The sequence below is a fragment of the Scyliorhinus torazame genome, chromosome 12, assembly GCF_047496885.1.
Source record: "Scyliorhinus torazame isolate Kashiwa2021f chromosome 12, sScyTor2.1, whole genome shotgun sequence".
NCBI lineage: Eukaryota > Metazoa > Chordata > Chondrichthyes > Carcharhiniformes > Scyliorhinidae > Scyliorhinus > Scyliorhinus torazame.
In genome coordinates, this window is record NC_092718.1 from 223,645,056 (window position 1) to 223,667,596 (window position 22,541).

The 22,541-nt window shown below is 45.0% G+C and overlaps 1 protein-coding gene across 2 annotated transcripts in view; it reads left to right on the plus strand.

The window, feature by feature from the left end:
• pigs (phosphatidylinositol glycan anchor biosynthesis, class S) overlaps nt 1–22,541 on the plus strand; it is a 58,212-nt gene that overhangs the window by 29,647 nt on the left and 6,024 nt on the right. The window contains exons 8-10 of one of the 2 annotated variants that reach the window (XM_072470007.1): nt 8,574–8,719; nt 18,696–18,796; nt 21,978–22,191. In XM_072470007.1, the coding sequence (XP_072326108.1) occupies nt 8,574–8,719; nt 18,696–18,796; nt 21,978–22,191 (461 nt within the window). The remainder of the gene's footprint in view (nt 1–8,573; nt 8,720–18,695; nt 18,797–21,977; nt 22,192–22,541) is intronic. The other variant, XM_072470008.1, reaches the window with a different exon arrangement.

Consider the following 22,541-nt stretch of genomic DNA (forward strand, 5'->3'; position numbering starts at 1 on the left):
TGGCTGAATTAACAAAGAACATGAGTTAGCAACTAAATACATTTTGTGTCATTGAATTCAAGAGTGGTGAAGGGCCTGTATGGAATAAATGAGTTCACATCTCTTGTGTAAACTCTTTTAGCTGCCTAGGCACGTGTCAAGCATTTTAATTTTAAGCAAGTGCTTTTTTTAGACACTTTCACTTGTGTGTTCTGCATCATTGCAACCCATTTGAATGTGCTCACTGTTATGTGACCTCCCCTGGTGGCTAGGCTGGGCATGGCAGGTACGTTCCTGCTTATACTTCTGATCCTGAAAATACATAGGAATAGTAGAAGACTGTTCTGCCCCTCTAGCTTGTTCTGGCATTCAGTGATCATGGCTGATCTTTATCCAAATTCCAATCACCACCCTTGTACATTCTTGTCCATCAAAAATCACAACAAGGAAAAACCCTCCAGGCTTTGGCAAGCAAATTTTTGAATGCTGTCAAAACATTTGGTCCACCTCGTGTCTCCAAGACTGAGATTATGTTTCGGGAGCACCAGACACACACACATCATGGAACAGCAGACAGAACCATTGATGGTGTCAGTCTCAAGGCTGTATAAAAATTCTCATGCCTTTGTAATGTGCCCTCTGGAGATGTCACTGTTTATGAAAATATCGGCTACACATCTTGAAGGCAAGTTCTGCCTGGAGCCAACTCCATGATTGTGTTTGGAAACAGCATGGCATTAAGCTGAAGACTAAAATCAAACTCTACTGTGCCATTGTCCTTACCACCCTATTGTATGGCAATGAATCCTGGGTCTGTGAAAGTCGCCACAACAAAGCTCTGGAGCACTTTCGCTAAAGATATCTGATGTCCATCATGAGAAATTGATAACAGAACAAAATCACAAACACCGAGTGCCTTCATCTCGCTGGAATCAACAGCATGGAGACCACCTTCCAGAAAATACAACTCTGATGGTACGCTGTCTCTCCCACATGGATTATTACAGATCTTCTCTGAAGAACTGTCTCAGGGCAATGCAAATGATACAAGGACACCTGAAAAAGAGCCTTAAAAACCTCTGCATTGCAGACCACCTCTCCAGGGAAAACACTGCAGCCGAGCTGCCCATGTGCAGACAGCACTGAAATTTGGTTCAGTATGTTTTGAGGACCATCTACATCAAACTTTCAACATCCAACATACCCAGAGGAAGGCCAGAGGTGGAACAGCTGCGCACGTTCCCCCAGGCATTACCTATAAAAACGTGAAGTGCCAATTCCGTGAACATCCATGCTGATCCCATATTGGGCTGTTTAGTCAAGAGAGTACCCACAAAAGGCAATATTACTGACAGCTTGGATATACTCAAATAACCAGGCGCCTACCACCATGGCAAGAATCTACCAATCTAAATTTTAAAATTACTAATTGAGCTAGGATCTACTACTTTCTGTGGGAGAGAATTCCTCACTTCGATCATCCTTTGCTTGAGGAAGTGTTTTTTGACTTCTGAAAAACCTGATTTAAAGCTTATGTCCTCTTGTCCTAGACAATCCCACCAATGAGAAAAGTTTCTACCTACCCTATAATTTCTTTCTCCAAATGATAAAAACATCAATCTTCTCTGACTTTCAAGTGAATTCAGTCCGGTGACTTCCATTGCCAAAGGGCTGAGTTGATTAGTTCAGTACCTGGCATGGCAATGAGTAAATTAGATCAGGGGCTTTCAGTTTTGATATCCAGACTCTGGTCTGTTAGTTGATCACATCTTGTTAGTGGAGATTTTGGCCTAGAGAGAGAAGAATCAGCCAAGGTCTCTGCTTCTGATCTCTGTTCAATGAATTTCCACTGAAAAGTGTGTGTCAGTAAATATCAGACACAGAGGGTCGTGCTGTCCTATAGTCGAATAGCCAGACATCCACTGTTGTAATTGGTACAGCTAGACTGGTGATCTGGAGTGGATTGCAGAGGATGTGCGACAACCATAAAGCAATATTCAGATTTCAGATAGGTTTAATTCTGTACTGTGAGCAAGAAAGAGTTTTCTTGTCTCATCCTAGACTGATTTCATTACCTCTGCTGTGTTTGCTTACACTGGCCACTTGTCCCAAAGTATCAACTCTAACCACCTAATCTCCTTCTTCTAGTCATTCTAATCAACTCCCTGGGTTTCCTTTTCTCTCTGTTCCACATCCCATTGACACTGTCAATGAGCCTCCCACCACTGACTGTTTCCCTCTAGAATATCTGTCCCTTTATAAACAAAGTCCCCCAGAGAGTTCAGAGTTTTGGTTGATCAGGGAATTGAGGGTTGGGGGGGGTGGGGGGTGGCCAGGAAGGTGGAGTTAAGATCACAATCTGATCAACCATGATCTTATCGAATGGCGCAGCAGACATGAAGGACCAAATGGCCTCCTTATGCTCTTAAGGCCTGTGTACCTGTGTTCTTTCAACTTGACCTCATCCTTGATTAATCCATTGGCATTTTGGTCACTCATTTTTTTTTCCTATTTGGTTTCCTCCAACTGGCAGTTGAGCAGTTGGACCTATCCCCTTTCTCCTCTTGCTACATTTTAATATATTTTTAAAATAAATTTAGAGTACTCAATTCTTTTTTTCCAATTAAGGGGCAATTTAGCGTGGCCAATCCACCGATCCTGCACATATTTTTGGGTTCTGGGGGTGAGACCCACGCAGACACTGGGAGAATGTGCAAACTCCACACAGACAGTGACCCAGGGCCGGGATCGAACCCGGGTCCTCAGCGCCGTGAGGTGCTAACCACTGCACCATCGTGCCGCCCTGCTACATATTAATATATACACGCTTTTTGCTTCTGCCCTTTCTGCCTCTTTTTCATGATCCTCACCATCTGCTATCCAGACTCCCTGCTGATTTCCTCATTGAAATCCCCTGCCTATTTTCCTCACTCAGTCTTTGCACTGAGCAATGACCCATCCCTGGTGATTTATCATCCTCATTTCTTCCATTTTCCCATCCTCATGATCATTACCCAACATGTTAGATCTCCCATTCATTCCATCCCTCACCTCCCATTATGCCTCAATATCTCTCATGCCTCTACCCTTTTCCAAGCCATTGTCAACTGTGTCCCTATTTCCCTCACTACCCACATTCCCATCTCTGCTCCCAGTTCCTCTGCCATCATTCTCCAGCTTTGACCTCCCTGTCCCATAACTAGAGAAGAGGCCGATGGGTTAAGCTATTGGTGCTGCAAACCCCTCCAGATAAGCTTGCTCATTGGTACAATTGGTACCACTTACTATCTGGTTATTACACATTGCTCTTGGCTCTGTGGATATAAATCCTCTGACTTCCAGATGTACGCTCATAAATAACTTGATTGGAGTTGGGAATGAATGGGTTATCAATGGGTGAGCAGGTATCTTTGGAATCTAGAGTCTGCGTTTATGTACCGCTGCTAAAAGAATCTGGGTGCTGGAAGTTTGCATCCAAGCTGGAATGTGCAATTTATTTTGAGAGAGAGAGATACATTATCTTTATTTTCACAGCCTCAAGATGTCACAAAGCACTTTACAGCCAATGCAATGTTGCATTTTCAGGCATGGGCACTGTTGTAATGTAGGGAAATATTAGGGGGGGGCGCGGTGACGCAGTGGTTAGCACTGCTGCCTCACGCCGCCACGGTCCCAGGTTCGATCCCTGCCCTGGGTCATTGTCCTTGCGGAGTTTGCACATTCTCCCCGTATCTACATGGGTCTCACCCCCACAACCCAAAAGATGTGCAGGGTAGGTGGATTAGCTATGCTAAAATTGCCTCTTAATTGAAAAACATAATTGGATACACTAAATTTATGAAACAAAATGTAGGGAAATGCTTAATTCCTGAAACCATGTTTCTGTGTTTGTTGTGTAAATACAGCGATCACAGCTCTGAAATGCAATATACTCTGTGCCAGATTTGTACCCATGCTCACATCCTATCCTCGAATAATAATAATCGCTTATTGTCACAAGTAGGCTTCAATGAAGTTACTGTGAAAAGCCCCTAGTCACCACATTCCGGCGCCTGTTCGGGGTGGCCGGTACGGGAATTGAACGCGCTGCTGGCCTTGCTCTGCATTACAAGCCAGCTGTTTAGCCCACTGTGCTAAACCAGCTTCTTGAACTTAGAGATTCGATATTGTTCTACACGGTGATCTGTGGGACGCTTTGTTGTATTAATGGGAGTTATGATCTGCACTGGACCGAATCCTCGCGGTCCAATTTTAGTGGGGATCAGCCACAAAGCTAACCATAGTTGTCATTGACCGTGGAAAACTGTCAATTCTAAGAAACATCACAGGATCGTTAATAGGTTAATAGGAGTTGATGCTGAGGAACCGTGAAGGAAATGCAGAGGCAGCTTTACTCTGTATCTAACCCTGTGCCGTACCTGTCCTGAGCGTGTTTGATGGGGACAGTGTAGAGGGAGCTTTACTCTGTATCTAACTCCGTGCTGTACTTGTCCTGGGAGTGTTTGATGGGGACAGTGTAGAGGGAGCTTTACTCTGTATCTAACCCCGTGCTGTACCTGTCCTGGGACTGTTTGATGGGGACAGTGTAGAGGGAGCTTTACTCTGTATCTAACCCCGTGCTGTACCTGTCCTGGGAGTGTTTGATGGGGACAGTGTAGAGGGAGCTTTACTCTGTGTCTAACCCCGTGCTGTACCAGTCCTGGGAGTGATTGATGGGGACAGTGTAGAGGGAGCTTCACTCTGTATCTAACCCTGTGCTGTACCTGTCTGGGAGTGTTTGATGGGGACAGTGAAGAGGGAGCTTTACTCAGTATCTAGCCCCTTGCTGTACCTGTCCTGGAAGTGGTTGATGGGGACAGTGTAGAGGGAGCTTTACTCTGTATCTAACCCCGTGCTGTACCTGTCCTGGGAGTGTTTGATGGGGACAGTGTAGAGGGAGCTTCACTCTGTATCTAACCCCGTGCTGTACCTGTCCTGGGAGTGTTTGATGGGGACAGTGTAGAGGGAGCTTTACTCTGTATCTAACCCTGTGCTGTACCTGTCCTGGGTGTGTTTGATGGGGACAGTGTAGAGGGAGCTTTACTCTGTATCTAACCCCGTGCTGTACCTGTCCTGGGAGTGTTTGATGGGGACAGTGTAGAGGGAGCTTTACTCTGTATCTAACACTGCTGTACATGTCCTGGGAGTGTTTGATGGGAACAGTGTAGAGGGAGCTTTACTCTGTATCTAACCCCGTGCTGTACCTGTCCAGTGAGTGTTTGATGGGGACAATGTGGAGGGAGTTTTACTCTGTATCTAACGTTGCTGTACCTGTCCTGGGAGTGTTTGATGGGGACAGTGTAGAGGGTGCTTTACTCTGTATCTAACCCCCTGCTGTACCTGACCTGGGAGTGTTTGATGCGGACAGTGTAGAGGGAGCTTTACTCTGTATCTAACCCGTGCTGTACCTGTCCTGGGAGTATTTGATGGGTACAGTGTAGAGGGAGCTTTACTCTGTATCTAACACTGCTGTACCTGTCCTGGGAGTGTTTGATAGGGACAATGTAGAGGGAGCTTTACTCTGTATCTAACCCCGTGCTGTACGTGTCCTGGAAGTGTTTTATGGGGACAGTGTAGAGGGAGCTTTACTCTGTATCTAACCCCGTGCTGTACCTGTCCTGGGAGTGTTTGATGGGGGACAGTGTATAGGGAGCTTTACTCTGTATCTAGCACCGTGCTGTATCTGTCCTGGGAGTGTTTGATGGGGACAGTGTAGAGGGAGCTTTACTCTGTATCTAACCCCGTGCTGTACCTGTCCTGGGAGTGTTTGATGGGGACAGTGTAGAGGGAGCTTTACTCTGTATCTAACCTCATGCTGTACCTGTCCTGGGAGTGTTTGATGGGGACAGTGTAGAGGGAGCTTTACTCTGTATCTTACCCTGTGCTGTACCTGTCCTGAGAGTGTTTGATGGGGACAGTGTAGAGGGAGCTTTACTCTGTATCTAGCCCCGTGCTTTCCCTGTCCTAGGAGTGTTTGATGGGGACAGTGTAGAGGGAGCTTTACTCTGTATCTAACCCTGTGCTGTACCTGTCCTGAGAGTGTTTGATGAGGACAGTGTAGAGGGAGCTTTACTCTGTATCTAGCCCCGTGCTTTCCCTGTCCTGGGAGTGTTTGATGGGGACAGTGTAGAGGGAAATTTACTTTGCATATAGCCGCTGTTACAATCCCAGTCTATGTTGCAACTGGACAGTATGATTTGAGAGTGGAACCCTGGCTCAAAGACAGTAACTTTTAATTTATAAAATCAAATATAGAGGAACAGTGTCATTGGACCATTAATTAGTTTTAACAACCAATTTTTCAAAATTAAACGTGGAAAAATTACAATACTCCTTTTGATTAATAATTACACACAGGTTTTAAGATTAATACGGTTGACACAGTATATTTGAAGCTACAATGGTCTCATTAACAAGTTTTTAAAAAAACACACATATTGACTGTGACCAAACACACACTCCACTGTGAACCCAAGTTAGTGTCTGTGGAATTTGCCTCAGAATTTCCCCAGATGATTGTCAGGCAAGAATTTCTAAACTCTACTTCCAAAAACATACTTTACAATCTGCCCTCACAAGGCGACACGGTGGCACAGTGGTTCGCACTGCTGCCTTACAACGCCAAAGAACAGGGTGGCGCAGTGATTAGCACTGCTGCCTCATGGCGCTCAGGACCTGGGTTCGATCCCGGCCCTGGGTCATTGTCCGTGTGGAGTTTGCACGTTCTCCCCATGTGTGCATGGCTGAGAACCTCGCAACCCAAAAGATGTGTAGGGAAAATTGGCCACGCTAAATTGCCCTTTAAATGGAAAAAAAGTAATTCAACACTTTAAAATAAGTAAAATCAGCCCTTGTTATTATACTTTCCATTCTGGTTTGCTTTGAAAAATCCAGTCCACGTTTTCCAAAAGGCTCTTGTGAACCTAGCTACCGCTCTACCTTTAATAGCAAATTCACTCCAGGATTTTGTACCTACCCTCCAGGATTTCTTTGCCATGACTGACTTAACACAAACTCTGATATCCAGCCAATATTGACTCCCAAATTATTTTAAAATTTGTCCTCCGATTGCAGTAAGACATTCCAAACTTTAGGATTACTTCTCAGCTTTGCCTGTGATGCACATGAACATTATACTGGTCTATTTCCAGGCTTCTAGAACCAACCATCCTTTAGTGCCCCTGGAGCTTGCTTTCTCACATCTTCCAGCTTTGAGCGGAGCAATGAGAGCTGCATTCTCACTCTCCCCGTCTCTGACTGCTGTTAGCAGAGGTGTGGGAGATGTTCCCTCTCCGCTGTTCTGTCTGCATTTAACTGCCCTGACTTCCAGTTAAAACTAAAGGACAAAGGAATTTTTTTTCCCCTTACAAGGGCCTCTAGTTGTCAAGCAGCTATATTTACTCTTCACACCATAGCTCCTTCTATCAGCACGGTAGCATTGTGGATAGCACAATTGCTTCACAGCTCCAGGGTCCCAGGTTCGATTCCGGCTTGGGTCACTGTCTGTGCGGAGTCTGCACATCCTCCCCGTGTGTGCGTGGGTTTCCTCCAGGTGCTCCGGTTTCCTCCCAAAGATGTGCAGGTTAGGTGGATTGGCCATGATAAATTGCCCTTAGTGTCCAAAATTGCCCTTAGTGTTGGGTGGGGTTACTGGGTTATGGGGATAGGGGGGAGGTGTTGACCTTGGGTAGGGTGCTCTTTCCAAGAGCCGGTGCAGACTCGATGGGCCGAATGGCCTCCTTCTGCACTGTAAATCCTATGAAATCTATGAAATCATATTTGAAACTTAACCAACCCACACACACACATTTGCCAACATGAATCTAACTATAGATCTCTTCCGCATAATCTCTTAAAACTACTATTTTCCTCACACTGCACACCAAAGATTTGATCCATGCTGACACTGCCAACGCAGCACTGAGAGCGTGCTGCACTGTTGGAGATGCCATCTTTTCAATGAGATGTTAAACTGATATCCCATCTAGCCACTCAGCTGGTCATAAGAAAGTCCCATGGTGATGCTTAAAGAAGTACAGAGGAGTCCAGTCCCTTAACCAACATCACTGAACACGAGGATGATCTGGGAATTGCTGTTTGTGGGTTCTTACTGTTCACAAATAGTCTGCTGCATTTCTTATAACAACAAACTTACGATGTAACCCATTCACTGTGAAGCACTTTGAGGAGCCCTGTGATCAGAAAGGTGGGATTTATAGATGAGTTATTTTTTTCCTTCTCTATTTCTCTCCCTATTTATTGCCCCCCCCATCCACCCTCCCTGTTGATTGGGAGATGAGGAAGATGAGTAGACAACATCTTTCTCTGTGTGAGAGAGAGAGAGGTGAATGGAACCATTTCCACCAGACTTTTAAAAGTGTCCAATGAATATTAAAATTTGGTAGTTTATGAAGGCAAGAACATTGTAAATGTGAATGAAGCGGCTCTGTGCCTTGGATGTCCACTGTATTTCTAGGGAAGGCTGAGGTTGTTGGTGAGAGTAGGAAAGCTACCAAGTTTCCATGAGCTTAATTCTTCTTTTTGTTTGTTTCCAGGGTCCAGTGTTGCTTCAAGCTATCCAGTTTTAAATTTCCTCCTTTATGTTCCTGAATACTCTCATTCTCCTCTGTACATCCGTGACAGCAGTGGATCTCCTGTTGAATCAAACGCCTTCCACAGCTCCCGATGGGGAGGAATCATGGTAATGTCACAATACCCTTTAAGGAAAAAAATATTGTGCTTATTGAACCCTCTTCCATCTGAAGTTTCACAAACAAATATTCTGAAGTGCAATATGCATTTCTGTCTCTGCTAATGCAGCAGCCATTCTGCAGACAACAAGCTCCTACAAGCAGCAGGGAGAGGAATTAGCTGTTTGTGTTGGTGTTCATTGAGTGAGGAATGTTGCTTCGGCCATCAAGAGAACAACCACATCTTTGCATAGTGCCATGGGACTTACATTCACAACAGTCAGACAGGTCTGAGTCAGTCATCTTATCTGATGGGTGGCACCTCTGAAAAGTGCTCTGCACCCTCAGTGGTAAATGTCGGCCGAGATATTAGACTCTCATCTTGGTTTCAAAGTAAGTTTATGCTTGTGGTTCCCATCCCGTGACTCCCTGATCTTAGCTGGACCCATCATTAAGTAGAGGTAAAGTACAGTGGCATGGAGTACTACAAACAGGAAAGAATGGGCTGCTCCATCGTGATGCAGCAAAGCTTCCAGTGTTAGTCATTTAACCTCTTTGGGGAGACAAAAGGTTTGTAAAAATCCCTCGATCGTTTCAGGGAGGAAAGATCTGGAAAATTCCTTTTGACCCACTGCAGTGATTTCAAAACTAGTTGCAGGAGATTGCAGTTCTGAAATTCAAACCTATCTTCTGTATGCAGTGATATTGGCCACAGCGAGATATTTGTCTAGTTGCTATTTGAATTGCCACAGTAAATCCACACTGACCACTCAGCCCAGCCTTTATTCAAAGAAATGCCCCCTGACATCTAACATAGTCCAATTCACACCCAGCTTAAAACCTCTCATTGTCCCTAACCTATTTAGCATAGTGGTCTGTCGACACAGATGCAGGTTGGTCCATTCAACCATTCAATCACCCCTAAATTTGTTTTAGTGTAAAAAGACTGATGCACAATCAATTACTCGTGAGACAAGGAGAGTCATACTAATCAGCTTTAATCAGCTAGAACTGTACCCAGCAGCTCCGATACAGAAAGTGAAGGCTGGTGGGACGGCATGGGTTCTTATACCCCGCCTCTCAGGGCGGAGCTACGTACGTTGGCCAATGGTAGACTCCTAGGTCTAGCCAATGGGCATCCACCTCTCGGGTACTGCAATACCAGGCCTACATCACCCAATATCAGCATCCAGCTGGGGAATGGTGTGCTAGGGAGTAACATATTCTTATGGGGAGATGGTGGTAATGTCATTGGGTTATTAATCCAAATGCTTTGCCTAATGGAGGCAAATGCTCCGGAAACATTGGTTCAAATCCCACCATGGTAGTTGGTGGAATTTAAATTCAAAGAATAAAATCTGCAGTTGAAAGCTTGTCTCAGTAATAGTGCTTCACCATGTGCTGTGATATTGTTGTGGTGATGAGGCTTGTGAGACTGGGGGCTCCTGGGAGCTATACCAGTGGGTTTAGGCCCCCTGGCATTTTTACAAACCTTTTGACTAGACCATGACGGGCAGGTTTCGGGTGAGGAACCATACCAACACAGCACCTGGGCCTCCAGGTTAGGCATGGGGCCAACAACTCCATCCTATAAAACAACACCATATTACAAAAACAGTGACAAATTCCTTAACAACATCTGCAGACCCAATAGGAAACCCCAATCGACATGTTGGCAATATGACAGTTTGCAATGAAAGCACAGTCAGGGACGTAAGGAGCTCGATGAAGAGTTTTCTGGGCCCAAAACAACAGTCTGTCTTGGAGCATGAAATGTCCGCATCATGTATGAAATATCAAAGACAACACAAGTTACCAGAGAGAGGCAGGGGCACAACTTAGACATTTGAGGTATAAACATAAACGGGGCAGGCCAAAAACATGGTGTAGGACTGAAGTGACTGAACTGGACGAGATGGGGCGAGGCACAAGCCACAGCACAAGACAGGGTGTTGCTCGTTTTAGCCTTAGTTTATTTGCTCTAATTCTGTCACCTTTGCTCTTGAGTCGCCAGGTATCTTTCTGATACCGCCACGTGGTTCAAGTCCGAGTAATGATTAATAATCCAACACACTGCTTAGTAAGAGTTAAATCAACGCTCATTTATTACATACAGCAATTAATACTTATACAATAATTCTACTTCTAAACTACTACCTACCACTAACAGGCCAATACTTAATTTTGGAAATAGCCCACCAGGTCAGGGAAACGAATGGCCTTTTGAATGGATTCTGAGCCTGCGGGATTCAAAAGGTGGTACAGGTTGATAGACAGGAGTGTCTATCTGGTAGCGATCGTTGGAGTAAAACTTACGTTCTCTTTCAGCAAGGGTCTCGAAGGGTGCGGAGCAGAGAAGAAGGGTCGATTTGAGCTTGGCCCCTATTCTTATAGTCCCCAGGGGCTTCCCGCCTCTCGGGCGGACCTTGTACCTGGTTCCAAGTGATTGGACTTGGTCCCAATCACTTGGTTCGATATTCTCCAATACCGGAGCGATTCCTTGATCGAGGGGTGGTCGTTTACCTTTCTTTGTGTCAGCTCCTGCTGGCGCTGAAAGGTCTGGGTCGGCTTTGTGTTACTAATTAGTAGCAATTGTTCCCGGGGTTGGCTGATTAATATGCAGGTGGCTGGGGTGTTGTGATGTTGATGGCTGCAGGTATCGGTTTGGTCTGGCTTCTCCAGAGGCGAATACACTTGTTTTACCTGCAGCTGTCTGTTTGAGTCCTGTTGGCTGATTTTCCCATCAGCCTCTTCCGTTCGCCATTTTAAATCGGGGTTTGGCCATTCTAATCAGGAGTCAGCCATTTTACATGGCTACAAGGGCCCAAAGGAGGAACAATGTGGCGGCCTTATTTCCCATCAAGGGCTAGAAGGATAACTAACTCAATAATGGACCGTGAAACTTTTCTTTAGGAACTAGAAGAATAATTATCTCAATAATGGCCACCGTGAAACTTTTCTTTAGCACGTGCAGAAATCACCAAGCCGGGCAAAGCTTCCACAGTGGTTAAATGGCACTCTGAGCGCTCCGCTGAATTTTGTCAGGGTTCAGTTGTCAGTGATGTGAGTCATTGACTGGGAGGCACTACAGCTGCAGTCCAGGTTTCCTGCAAGGTCCCACTTGTGCCGACTTGCTGCACAAAGACCTTAGCCAGTGCTGAAGTGGGTGGAATGTCCAATGTTGATGTGACAGGTTGAATCGGGGCGAGCTGTGGAATCTGTACTCTGCAGCCATGTAGATGATGGCAAGAGTGTGGTCATTACAATTTGAGCATCTGCATCCCATGAAAAGCCAGCAGGTTTGCGGAAGTTGTTTTGCATTTTGATCTATGCTGTTAGCGTGCTCAGATGTTTTTTCTGCGTCAGTGTAATGTCAATCGGTTATTTGATCTTGAAGCCATCGCAGTCAAGCCCAAGTTCTGTGGCCTGATGTCCACAGTAATACACGCTCCAGCTTGCATCAGTGAATAATAAGCAGGATCCCAGGCTGATTCTCGCCTGCGGTTCAGTTAAGGGTAAAACCAAGATAAGGGATGTTGTTTGTGATTCAATCTCTTGTCATTCAAGGAGATGTTGAGTTTCAATTTTGCGCTGGCATTGTGGAGCTGGAATGGGCTGAAGGTGCTATGTCTTACAGTAGTTGGCCAATTTGGATTGGATTGGATTGGATTTGTTTATTGTCACGTGTACCGAGGTACAGTGAAAAGTATTTTTCTGCGAGCAGATCATTAAGTACATGGAAGAAAAGGGAATAAAAGAAAATGCATAATAGGGCAACACAACATATACAGTGTAACTACATAAGCACTGGCATCGGATGAAGCATACAGGAGTGTAGTGTTAATGAGGTCAGTCCATAAGAGGGTAATTTAGGAGTCTGGTAACAGCGGGGAAGAAGCTGTTTTTGAGTCTGTTCGTGCATGTTCTCAGACTTCTGTATCTCCTGCCTGATGGAAGAAGTTGGAAGAGTGAGTAAGCCGGGTGGGAGGGGTCTTTGATTATACTGCCCGCTTTCGCCAGGCAGCGGGAGGTGTAGATGGAGTCAATGGATGGGAGGCAGGTTTGTGTGATGGACTGGGCGGTGTTCACGACTCTCTGAAGTTTCTTGCGGTCCTGGGCCGAGCAGTTGCCATATCAGGCTGTGATGCAGCCCGATAGGATGCAATTTTGCAATATTGTGAAAGGAAAACTGCTATTTTTTTTTTTTAATTTAGAGTACCCGATTTTCTTTTCCAATTAAGGGGCAATTTAGCGTGGCCAATCCACCTGACCTGCATATATTTGGGTTGTGGGGGTGAAACCCACGCAAACACGGGGAAATTGTGCAAACTCCACACGGACAGTGACCCAGAGCCCAGATCGAGCCTGGGACCTCGGCGCCGTGAGGCAGCAGCGCTAACCACTGCGCCACCATGCTGCCCTGAAATCTGCTATTCTTGCCTGGACTGGCCTACATGTAACTCCAGATTTACAGCCAATGTAGTTGACTCTGAAATGTCTTCACAAGCCATTCAGTTCAAGGGCAATTAGGGATGGGCAACAAATCCTGACCTTGCCAGAAAAAAAAAGTAACTGAAAACATGCAGAAAAATGAAGGAGTTAGGAAGGGAGGGAGGTTCAAAAACTGAATAGAATGTGGGTGGGAGCCATGCTGCTTAACATGCCTTTCACAATTTTCAACTTTTTTTGGAAAATATTAAGGGAGGCCATGGTGTGATGCACTTGCAGACAGGATTCCTGTCTACCCCTTCTCCCTTCCTGCTTTCCATCTCCCTCACTTCCCCTCTTCACTGCCCCACACTTAAAGCTACTCTGCAATCACAGCATTCTCCTTTGGACACTACAGCCCGGGCTGGTACTGCATCACCGTGCAAGGAGGTAGCACTGTTGGTTGGTGCAGCCAAGTGCTGGGATTAGATATTGGCCATCCTTCTTGGTAGTGAATCATTGGAAGGCAGGGAGCATAACGGCTGTGGCCCACTCCTCCAGAGAGCCAGTAATCAGTGGTTGCAATCTAAAATAGTCAAGTTGGTTCTGATTTTCCTTCAGATTTGCCCCCTCCTTGTTTAAGGGAAGAAAATCTTGCTGAAGATTGTGTGGTGGGGGAGTGTGTAGTACGTCTTTGCATGCCTCAAGTCTCAATGTCAACAGAATATTTGATCTTGAACATCATCACAATCAAGCCCAAATTCTGTCCTGGTCTGATATCCAGTCTCACACAAATTCAGCTTGTATCCGTGAATAATGAGCAGGATCCCTGGCTGACTCTCACCTTCTGGCAGAGCAGCAGCAACCAGATGTGACATCCCCATCTCTATATCAGTTGAGGCCAATTAACCTGACGCAGACCAGGGATTGATCCTGGTGTGTAGTTTTGTGCCTTACTATCTGAATCACCTGTAGACTTCTGCCAATATTTTCCGAGATAAGAATTGATTACAGGTCCTGTAATTTTTTTTTACGTTGGATGAGTTAGCTGTTCACAGTATCGTTTGCAACCAGCATCCTTTACCGTCTTATAGCCGTCCCTAGATATCTCTTTTTTTGCAGCATTTCCTGGCAGTGGTCTCTATGGCTTTGACGTGGAAGGTGTTGCAAATCATTATGTGCATGATTGCACCTCCAAAGGAATGTATTTCGACTTGAGAGGTCCACTGCAGTCCCAGCTTATAGATAACAACCTCCAGGCAGCCTCCATAGCAACACCTGTTGCTAGTCGCTCTAGAAACGGTATCCATAACAACATAGCTTCGCACCCACTGGTGCTTGTCTCTGCATCAGTGCTGAAAATAGCACACGGTTTAATTTCCTGTTTTTCTAAAAAGGATTTCCACATAGGCCAGTTTCATAACTGCAGTGATTTACTATAACCAGCATTTGATTCACTGTATTTGTAACAAATTGGACATTACTGAATTCATAACAAATAGTGGCTTTATACATTTCACGCTGTGATATCACAATGCGCACCTAAATAAACAACAACAACAAATCTGCTCTTTTTTCAAATAACTGGAGAGAGAGAAAATGACTGTAAAGTGCACTCTTTCTGTCAGTCGATTCTCTGTCATTGTGCCTTTTTGTGTGTGTCTTGCTTCCTCGGGACTGTGTCTTGTAGTATTTCTTTGCCCTTTACTTTCTTGTTCCTCCTGAGCTCCAAATACCTTGTCCTACTTTAATTTCAGCACACTGAGAGTGCAGCAGGAAGAATCCTCACTGTGCTGAAAGCAACACTTGCCATAATATTGTAACTCACAGCTCACCAGGACATCTAAACTGTAAAATCCCTCAGTCTTAACACAATATATTTTCCTTGGGTTAATCATCTAAGACTACTCTTGTTCCATACAAACCGGAGTGAACCTTTATTTATCCAGCACCTAGCTAATCATGGTAAGCCGAGGAGACCAAGTAGAAAACCATTGTTACTATATCCAGGCTTATTATGTATATCACCTCTTGTGATTCCCTTGACTTTGAAAGGTGAAAGAATAGCAACCGTCAGATTGTAGTTTAGCATACAAACAACTAACACCACAAAGCATACACAGCCGATGATAAGAGACTGAATTACACTGACTCAAAGATATGAAAAATGTAAATTTACTTCTGGGTATGAAACAAGGTTTCTGTATAATCTAATGTGGTGGCTAGTTGCTGACCTACAACACAGCTGTGACACACCACAGACTGTTGACTGTTAACACCAAAACATCCTGAAATACTTCCAAAACCTCTTTTAAGATAAACTGGAACAAAGGAAATTAAAAATATATCTCTCCAACTCGATAGTTTGACATTCTATAACGTGTTACACATTGTGAGGCTTCCTGTTTGTGCCAAACTTCCTTCCTGCGTTGCTGTAACAGTGTTACCATCATTGCCTGAATGCCAGTTTTAACTTGTGTTTTAAACTGTAGAAACTTTTGAAAATATTGGCAGGAAAAGACGACCGGTTCTTTCTTCCAAATTTAACGTGCCCAATTCTTTTTTTTCCCCAATTAAGGGGCAATTTAGCATGGCCAATCCACCTAGCCTGCACATCTTTGGGTTGTGGGGGTGAGACCCCCGCAGACACGGGGAGAATGTGCAATCAGACAGTGACCCAGGGCCGGGATTGAACCCGGGTCGTTGGCGCTGTGAGGCAGCAGTGCTAACCACTGCACCACCGTGCCGCTCACAACTGGGTCATCGGGGTTGGCCATTTCATGGTGGCCAGAGCATTGTGACTAAACGCTTCTTTAGCCCTCAACTCTCTCCCCTGCAGGGCAGCACGGTGGCACATTGGGTACTCTAAATTTATTTAAAACCCTCTGCTCCCTGCCATGCAACCTACTGGGGCAGAGCAATACAGAGAGAAAAACAACGCCCAATAAGGAAAAAAAAGATACTCTGGTAAATTCCTCATGAACCTCCTCCGCAAGTGTTTGAAAGCGGCCCATCAGATTACATGGACCAAGCATTATTTTCTAAATGTAAAATTTTTTTTTTAAGTACCCAAATCTTTTTTTTCCAATTAAGGCGCAATTTAGCGTGGCCAATCCACCTACCCTGCACATCTTTGGGTTGTGGGGGCTAGACCCATCAGACATGGGGAGAATGTACAAACTCCATACGGACAGTGACCCGGGGCCGGTGTCGAAACTGGATCCTCGGTGCCGCCCCTGTTACCTACTAAGTTATGAAGCGACGTTATCTACTAAGTTATGAAGAGAGGACAGCACGGTGGCGCAGTGGTTAGCCCTGTTGCCTCACGGCGCCGAGGTCCCAGATTCGATCCCGGCTCTGGGTCACTGTCCGTGTGGAGTTTGCACATTCACCCCGTGTTTGCGTGGGTTTCGCCCCACAACCCAAAGATGTGCAGTGTAGGTGGATTGGCCACGCTACATTGCCCCTTAATTGGAAAAAATGAATTGGGCACTCTAAATTTATAAAAAAAGTGATGTAGAGAGATTGGGGGCGGCATGGTGGCGCAGTGGTTTTTAACCGTAGGTGGTGAGGGTCTGAACTGCACTGCCTGGGAGGGTGGTAGAGGCGGGTTGCCTCACATCCTTTAAAAAGTACCTGGATGTGCACTTGGCACGTCATAACATTCAAGGCTATGGGCCAAGTGCTGGCAAATAGGATTAAGTCGGCAAGTCAGGTGTTTTTCTTGCGTCGGTGCAGAACCGATGGGTTGAAGGGCCTCTTCTGTGCTGTATTACTCTGATTCTGAGATACTACTGTTATGTTTATCTTTGAGTCCTCTGGTATGCATTGACACACTGCCTCGGTCTCAGCCAGCTGTATACTTGTGCCTAGTTGGGAGTGGTAAATCGGTTGGACTTAGCATGGGGCAGGATACAGGCAACTGAGTTTTGAACACAAGTTAATGGAGGGATGTGGACTGGGAGGCAGGCAAACGAGAGATGGTAAAAACATGACTAAGAAAAGAATAGGGCCGATAAAAGACCAAAAAGATAACCGATATGTGGAGGTGGAGGTTATGCATTATGGTTCTTAAAGAATACTTTGTGTCTGTCTTCACAAAAGAAGGGGACAATGCAGTCATTGTAGTTAAGGAAGAGGAGTGTGAAATATTGGATGTTAAAAACATAGAGAGGAAGTATCAAGAGAATTAGCATCCTTGAAAATGTATAAACCACCAGGGCTGGATAAAATGTATCCTAGCCTGTTAAAAGAAACCAGGGAGAAAGTTGCAGAGGGCCTGACCACCATTTTCTAACTTGCACTGGACACAGGTGAGGTGTCGGAGGATTGGTGATCTAATATTGTACCTTTGTTTAAAAAGGGAGCGATAGATGGATGGATTATTACAGGCCAGTCAGTAGGTAAATTACTGGATTCAATTCTGAGGGACAGGATAAATTGCCCTGAAAAAAGCATCGATTAATCAAGGACAATGAGCATCGATTTGTTAAAGAAAGTTTGTGTCTGACTAATTTGATATTTTAGAGGAGATGTCGAGGATTTTTAAGGCAGTGCAATTGATGTGGTATGTATGGATTTAGTAAGGCTTTTGACAAAGATTGCAGATGGCAGACTGGTTTTTAAAAAAAAACATGGGACCCAGGGGAATGTAGCAAGCTGGATGGGAAACGAAGGGGAATTGTTGCCGGATGTTTTTGTGACTGGAAGGCTTACATCTTAAAACACAAGTTAAATTGGCAATGATGGTAACACTGCAGTCTTGAAGGTGCTGTCTTTCAGATGAGGTGTTTACCTGAGTTGCCAACCTCTCCCTCTTTTGGACACAACAGGGCATTTAGGGACAGACTGGCCTTGCCAGTGCCACTCTCATCCAACCAGTCAATTAAAAATAAAAATACAAACGATCCCATGACCCAACTTTGAGGAACAGTTGTGAAGTTCCTGGTAACCTGGCCAATATTTAGCATTCACCCGACATTGCTCAAACATAATCTGCTTCTTTTGATTTGGGGGTGGGGGGAAGCTGGGAGGGTTGGGGGAAGAGGGACTGTTTATGTGTTAATGGTGACTATGGGTGATTCCTTTATGTTATTTGTTTCTGTTAACATGCGGGCTAATATCTGGGGTTTGGTGGGAGGATGGGATCGTTGTTATTGATATGGGGATTGACATTACATTCGTTACTGATTATTGTTTGTTGTTGGATGTAAATTTGGGAGAAAATGTGAAAAAGGAGGAGAATAAAAACATTTTTTTAAAAAAAAACGTAATCTGCTTATTATTTTGTTGCTGTTTGTGCGATCTTGCTGTGCGCAAATGTTCTACCAATGTTTTCTACATTACAACAATGACTACACTTCAAAGTACTCCATTGCAGAGGTCAAGTTAGTTAATTGTTTATACATAGAATGTAAGTATATAAACATTATATACATTTACAAAGGACTGAGCTGTAATTTCGGGTGTCATCAGCCGTAATCTGTTTCTCAGTACTTTGGTCAGTACGTTCTGAGATGTTTCTTTGTCATTAACATGTTAATCTTGTTTCCTGATCAGATTTACAACGTGGATCAGCGGCAACTAAACGAGACCCAGCTGCCAGTCGCGGTCAACATAGACATGGCTCGAGTGATGGAAGTGTTTCTGTCACAGCTGCGGTAAGACAAAAGAAAGTACTTGAATTTCTTTAACACCAGCTGACACCGAAAACTCCCCAAACTATTACGACAGTGAGACTGAAGCTAAGGGACTGGTGCTATTACACGGAAAAGCCACGGCAGTAGATAGGATGTGCTACCCATTGGACATCCATTGGTTTATAATTATTTACTAAAAATATAAATTGAAATGTTATTTTCCGATAAATATGGGGATTTGATCTTCCATAAGCCAGGTATAGACTGGTTAGTCTGTCGCTTACATCAGTGTCCTGCAGACTGCTATCTGCATACACCATCCATTGTGAAAATTCTGCCAGCTAATTAGTGTTTGCTTGTACCAGCAGTTGTAAAATCGTGATACTGTATTTGAGGTTTTGATGCCAGCTGGATTTTAAGTGCCAAAGAATCATGAATGTTCCAAACTCCAACCAACAGCAGTTTGTTGGTAGCCGTGTCTGGCATGGAGGAGTCTGTGCCGAGTCTTCGGCAAGCTGCAGGAAGTTCACAATGGGGTATCAGCATTGCTTTCTGAGAACCAGTTGGAGCAATGTGGCCTGAATGTGTGCTCCCATTGCTGCAGGCGTGAGGCCAGGCACTTTAATAAAGATCAGCATTCCTAGTGCCAGATCGGATGAAGGGCTTGGTGCTCAGCTCTGGGATAAACACACCGTTGTAGCTTTGCACAGTATGCTTTAGCCTGAGCAAAACTGTTATAAGTATAACAATTATTCATAAATTCAATATGAAATTTTGGAAAATTTCCTTCATTCAGAGAGTGGTAGCATGTGCAACTCTACCACAGGGAGTTGTTGAGGCAAAGAATGCAGAATTTGAAGAGATAGTACATAAGCACAGGAGGAGGAAAAGAATAAATCTGCTTCTGGAGACGGGGTTATTGAATATTTTAAGCCGATAGGAGGCAGATAGATTCATGTTGGGGAAGGGAATCAAAGATTATCCGAGGAGGGGGCGGAGTCTCATGTAGGCCACACTAAGTAAGGACAGCAGATTCCCTTCCCTAATGAACATTAGTGAACCAGGTGGGGGGTTTTCAACAATTGATAGTTTCATGGTCACCAGTACTGAGACTAGCTTTATACTACAGGTTAACTTATTGAATTTAAATTCCACCACTGCTGTGGTCATATCTTTTTTTTTCTTCTTTTTAAAAATAAATTTAGAGTGCCCAATTCATTTTTTTCCAATTAAGGGGCAATTTAGCTTGACCAACCCACCTACCCTGCACATCTTTGGGGTTGTGGGGGCGAAATCCACGCAAACACTGGGAGAATGTGCAAACTCCACACGGACAGTGACCCAGAGCCGGGATCGAACCTGGGACCTCGGCGCCGTGAGGCTGCAGGGCTAACCCACTGCGCCACCGTGTTGCCCCTGCTGTGGTCGTATCTGATATAATATACTCTGAGCATTTAGCTTGGATGTCTGTATTACTAGTCCAGTGACAAAACGACAACACCGTCAACCCCAAATTGTAAACCAAAAAAGTAACACGTAACTCAATATCCCACCAATATAATAAAATGACACACAAGGTGTGTAGATGAGGGTAGTGTAGTTGATGTGGTTTATATGGATTTCAGCAAAGCCTTTGACAAGGTCTTACATGGGAGACTTATAAAGAAGGTAAATGCACATGGAGTACACGGTGATTTTACAAGGTGGATTCAGAATTAGGTTAGCTGTAGGAGACAGAGGGTGATGACAGACGGCTGCTTTAGTGACTGGAAGCCAGAGTCCAGTGGTGTACCCCAGGGATCTGTGCTGGGTCCCTATTATTCATCATTTATATAAACAACATGGTTGACTATGTGGGGCGTAGGATCAGTAAGTTTCTGGATGACACAAAGATTGGCCAGGGGGTTAACAGTGAGGTTGAGTGTCTTGGGTGACAGGGAGATACAGATGGGATGGTCAAATGGGCAGATAAGTGGCAGATGGAATTTAACCTGAAAAGTGTGAGGTAATGCACTTTGGAAGGAGTTATGTGATGAGGAAGTATTCAATGAATGGCACCACACTGGGAAGTTCTGAGGAACTAAGGAATCTTGGTGTGTTTGCCCATAGATCCCTGAAGGCGGGACGACAGGTTAATAGGGTGGTAAAAAAGGCATATGGGACACTTTATCAATCAATACGAAGTCTTACAACACCAGGTTAAAGTCCAACAGGTTTGTTTCGATGTCACTAGCTTTCGGAGCGCTGCTCCTTCCTCAGGTGAGCAGCGCTCCGAAAGCTAGTGACATCGAAACAAACCTGCTGGACTTTAACCTGGTGTTGTAAGACTTCGTACTGTGCTCACCCCAGTCCAACGCCGGCATCTCCACATCATGTTTATCAATCAAGGCATAGATTACAAGGGAAGGGAGGTCATGTTGGAGTTGTATAGAATTTGGAGAGGCCATAACTGGAGTACTGTGTGCAGTTCCGATCACCACATTATCGGAAGGCTGTGATTGCTCAGGAGCCGGTGCAGAGGAGATTCACCAGGATGTTCCCTGGGATAGAACATTAAAGTTATGAAGAGAGGCTTGGATTGTTTTCGTTGGAGGAGAGAAAACTGAGAGGTGACCAGATCGAAGTGTACATGATTATGAGGGGCATGAACAGGGTGAATAGGGAGCAGCTGTTCCCCTTACTTGAAGGGTCAGTCATGAGGGGACACAAGTTCAAGGTGAGGGGCAGTAGGTTTAGGAAGGATGTGAGGAAAAACCTTTTACCCAGAGGGTGGTGAGGGTCTGGAGCGCACTGCCTGGGAGGGTGGGAGAGGCGGGTTGCCTCACATCCTTTAAAAAGTACCTGGATGAGCACTTGGCGCATCAAACATTCAAGGCTATGGTCAGTGCTGCTAAGTGGGATTAGGTAGGCAGGTCAGGTGTTATTCATGTGTCGGTGCAGACTCAATGGGCTGAAGCCCCTCTTCTGCAGTCTGATTCTACGAGGAGCCGGGGTGAGGTATTAAAATGCAGACTGCCTCCTCCACCTGACAGAGAATGACAGCACTAGTCTCATTAGCAGCAGCTAGAGTTTGCATGCGTCACGCCTTTGTTTAATTCTTATGCACAACTGTCTGAACTGCTTGGTTTCTAGCCCAGCTGCGTTGAGATAATTCATTTAATTTGTTTGCTCTCTCTTACTCTCTATCCCCTCATTTTCCCAGCAGGTTACTATTGGGTATTCAGAGAGTGCAGCCCCTTTCTGAATCCCTTGTCCAAAGTCCTGGGAACATGGTTGTCACTGACTGGGAGACTGACCGCTTGCTGTGGGTAAGGACAGTGGAGAACATTGCTACCGCAACAAACACGCTAACTTCCTTAGCCCAGCTCCTCGACGAAATCGGAAACATTGTGATCAATGACAACATCGCCTCTGAGGTGAGCTTCAGCCAAACAAACTTTTTTTGCAATTCAGATATTCTTCCTGCCAGTCTAGACGGCATCATGTCTTCTTGGTGTGCAGTCTGCATCCAAAACTAAAAGAAGGCATTCGGCTGATCTAGTCTGTTCACTGCAAGAGCAACCCACCTAGTCCAGCTTCCCCAACTTATCCCTGTAGTCCTGAACACTTTACTCTTAATAATTGTCCAATATCCACGGTGGTAATGGTTAGCACTGCTGCCTCACAGAGCCAGGGACCCAGGTTCAATTCCGACCTTGGGTAACTGTCTGTGGAGCTTGTACGTTCTCCCCTGTGTGGGTTTCCTCCGGGTGCTCTGGCCTCCTTC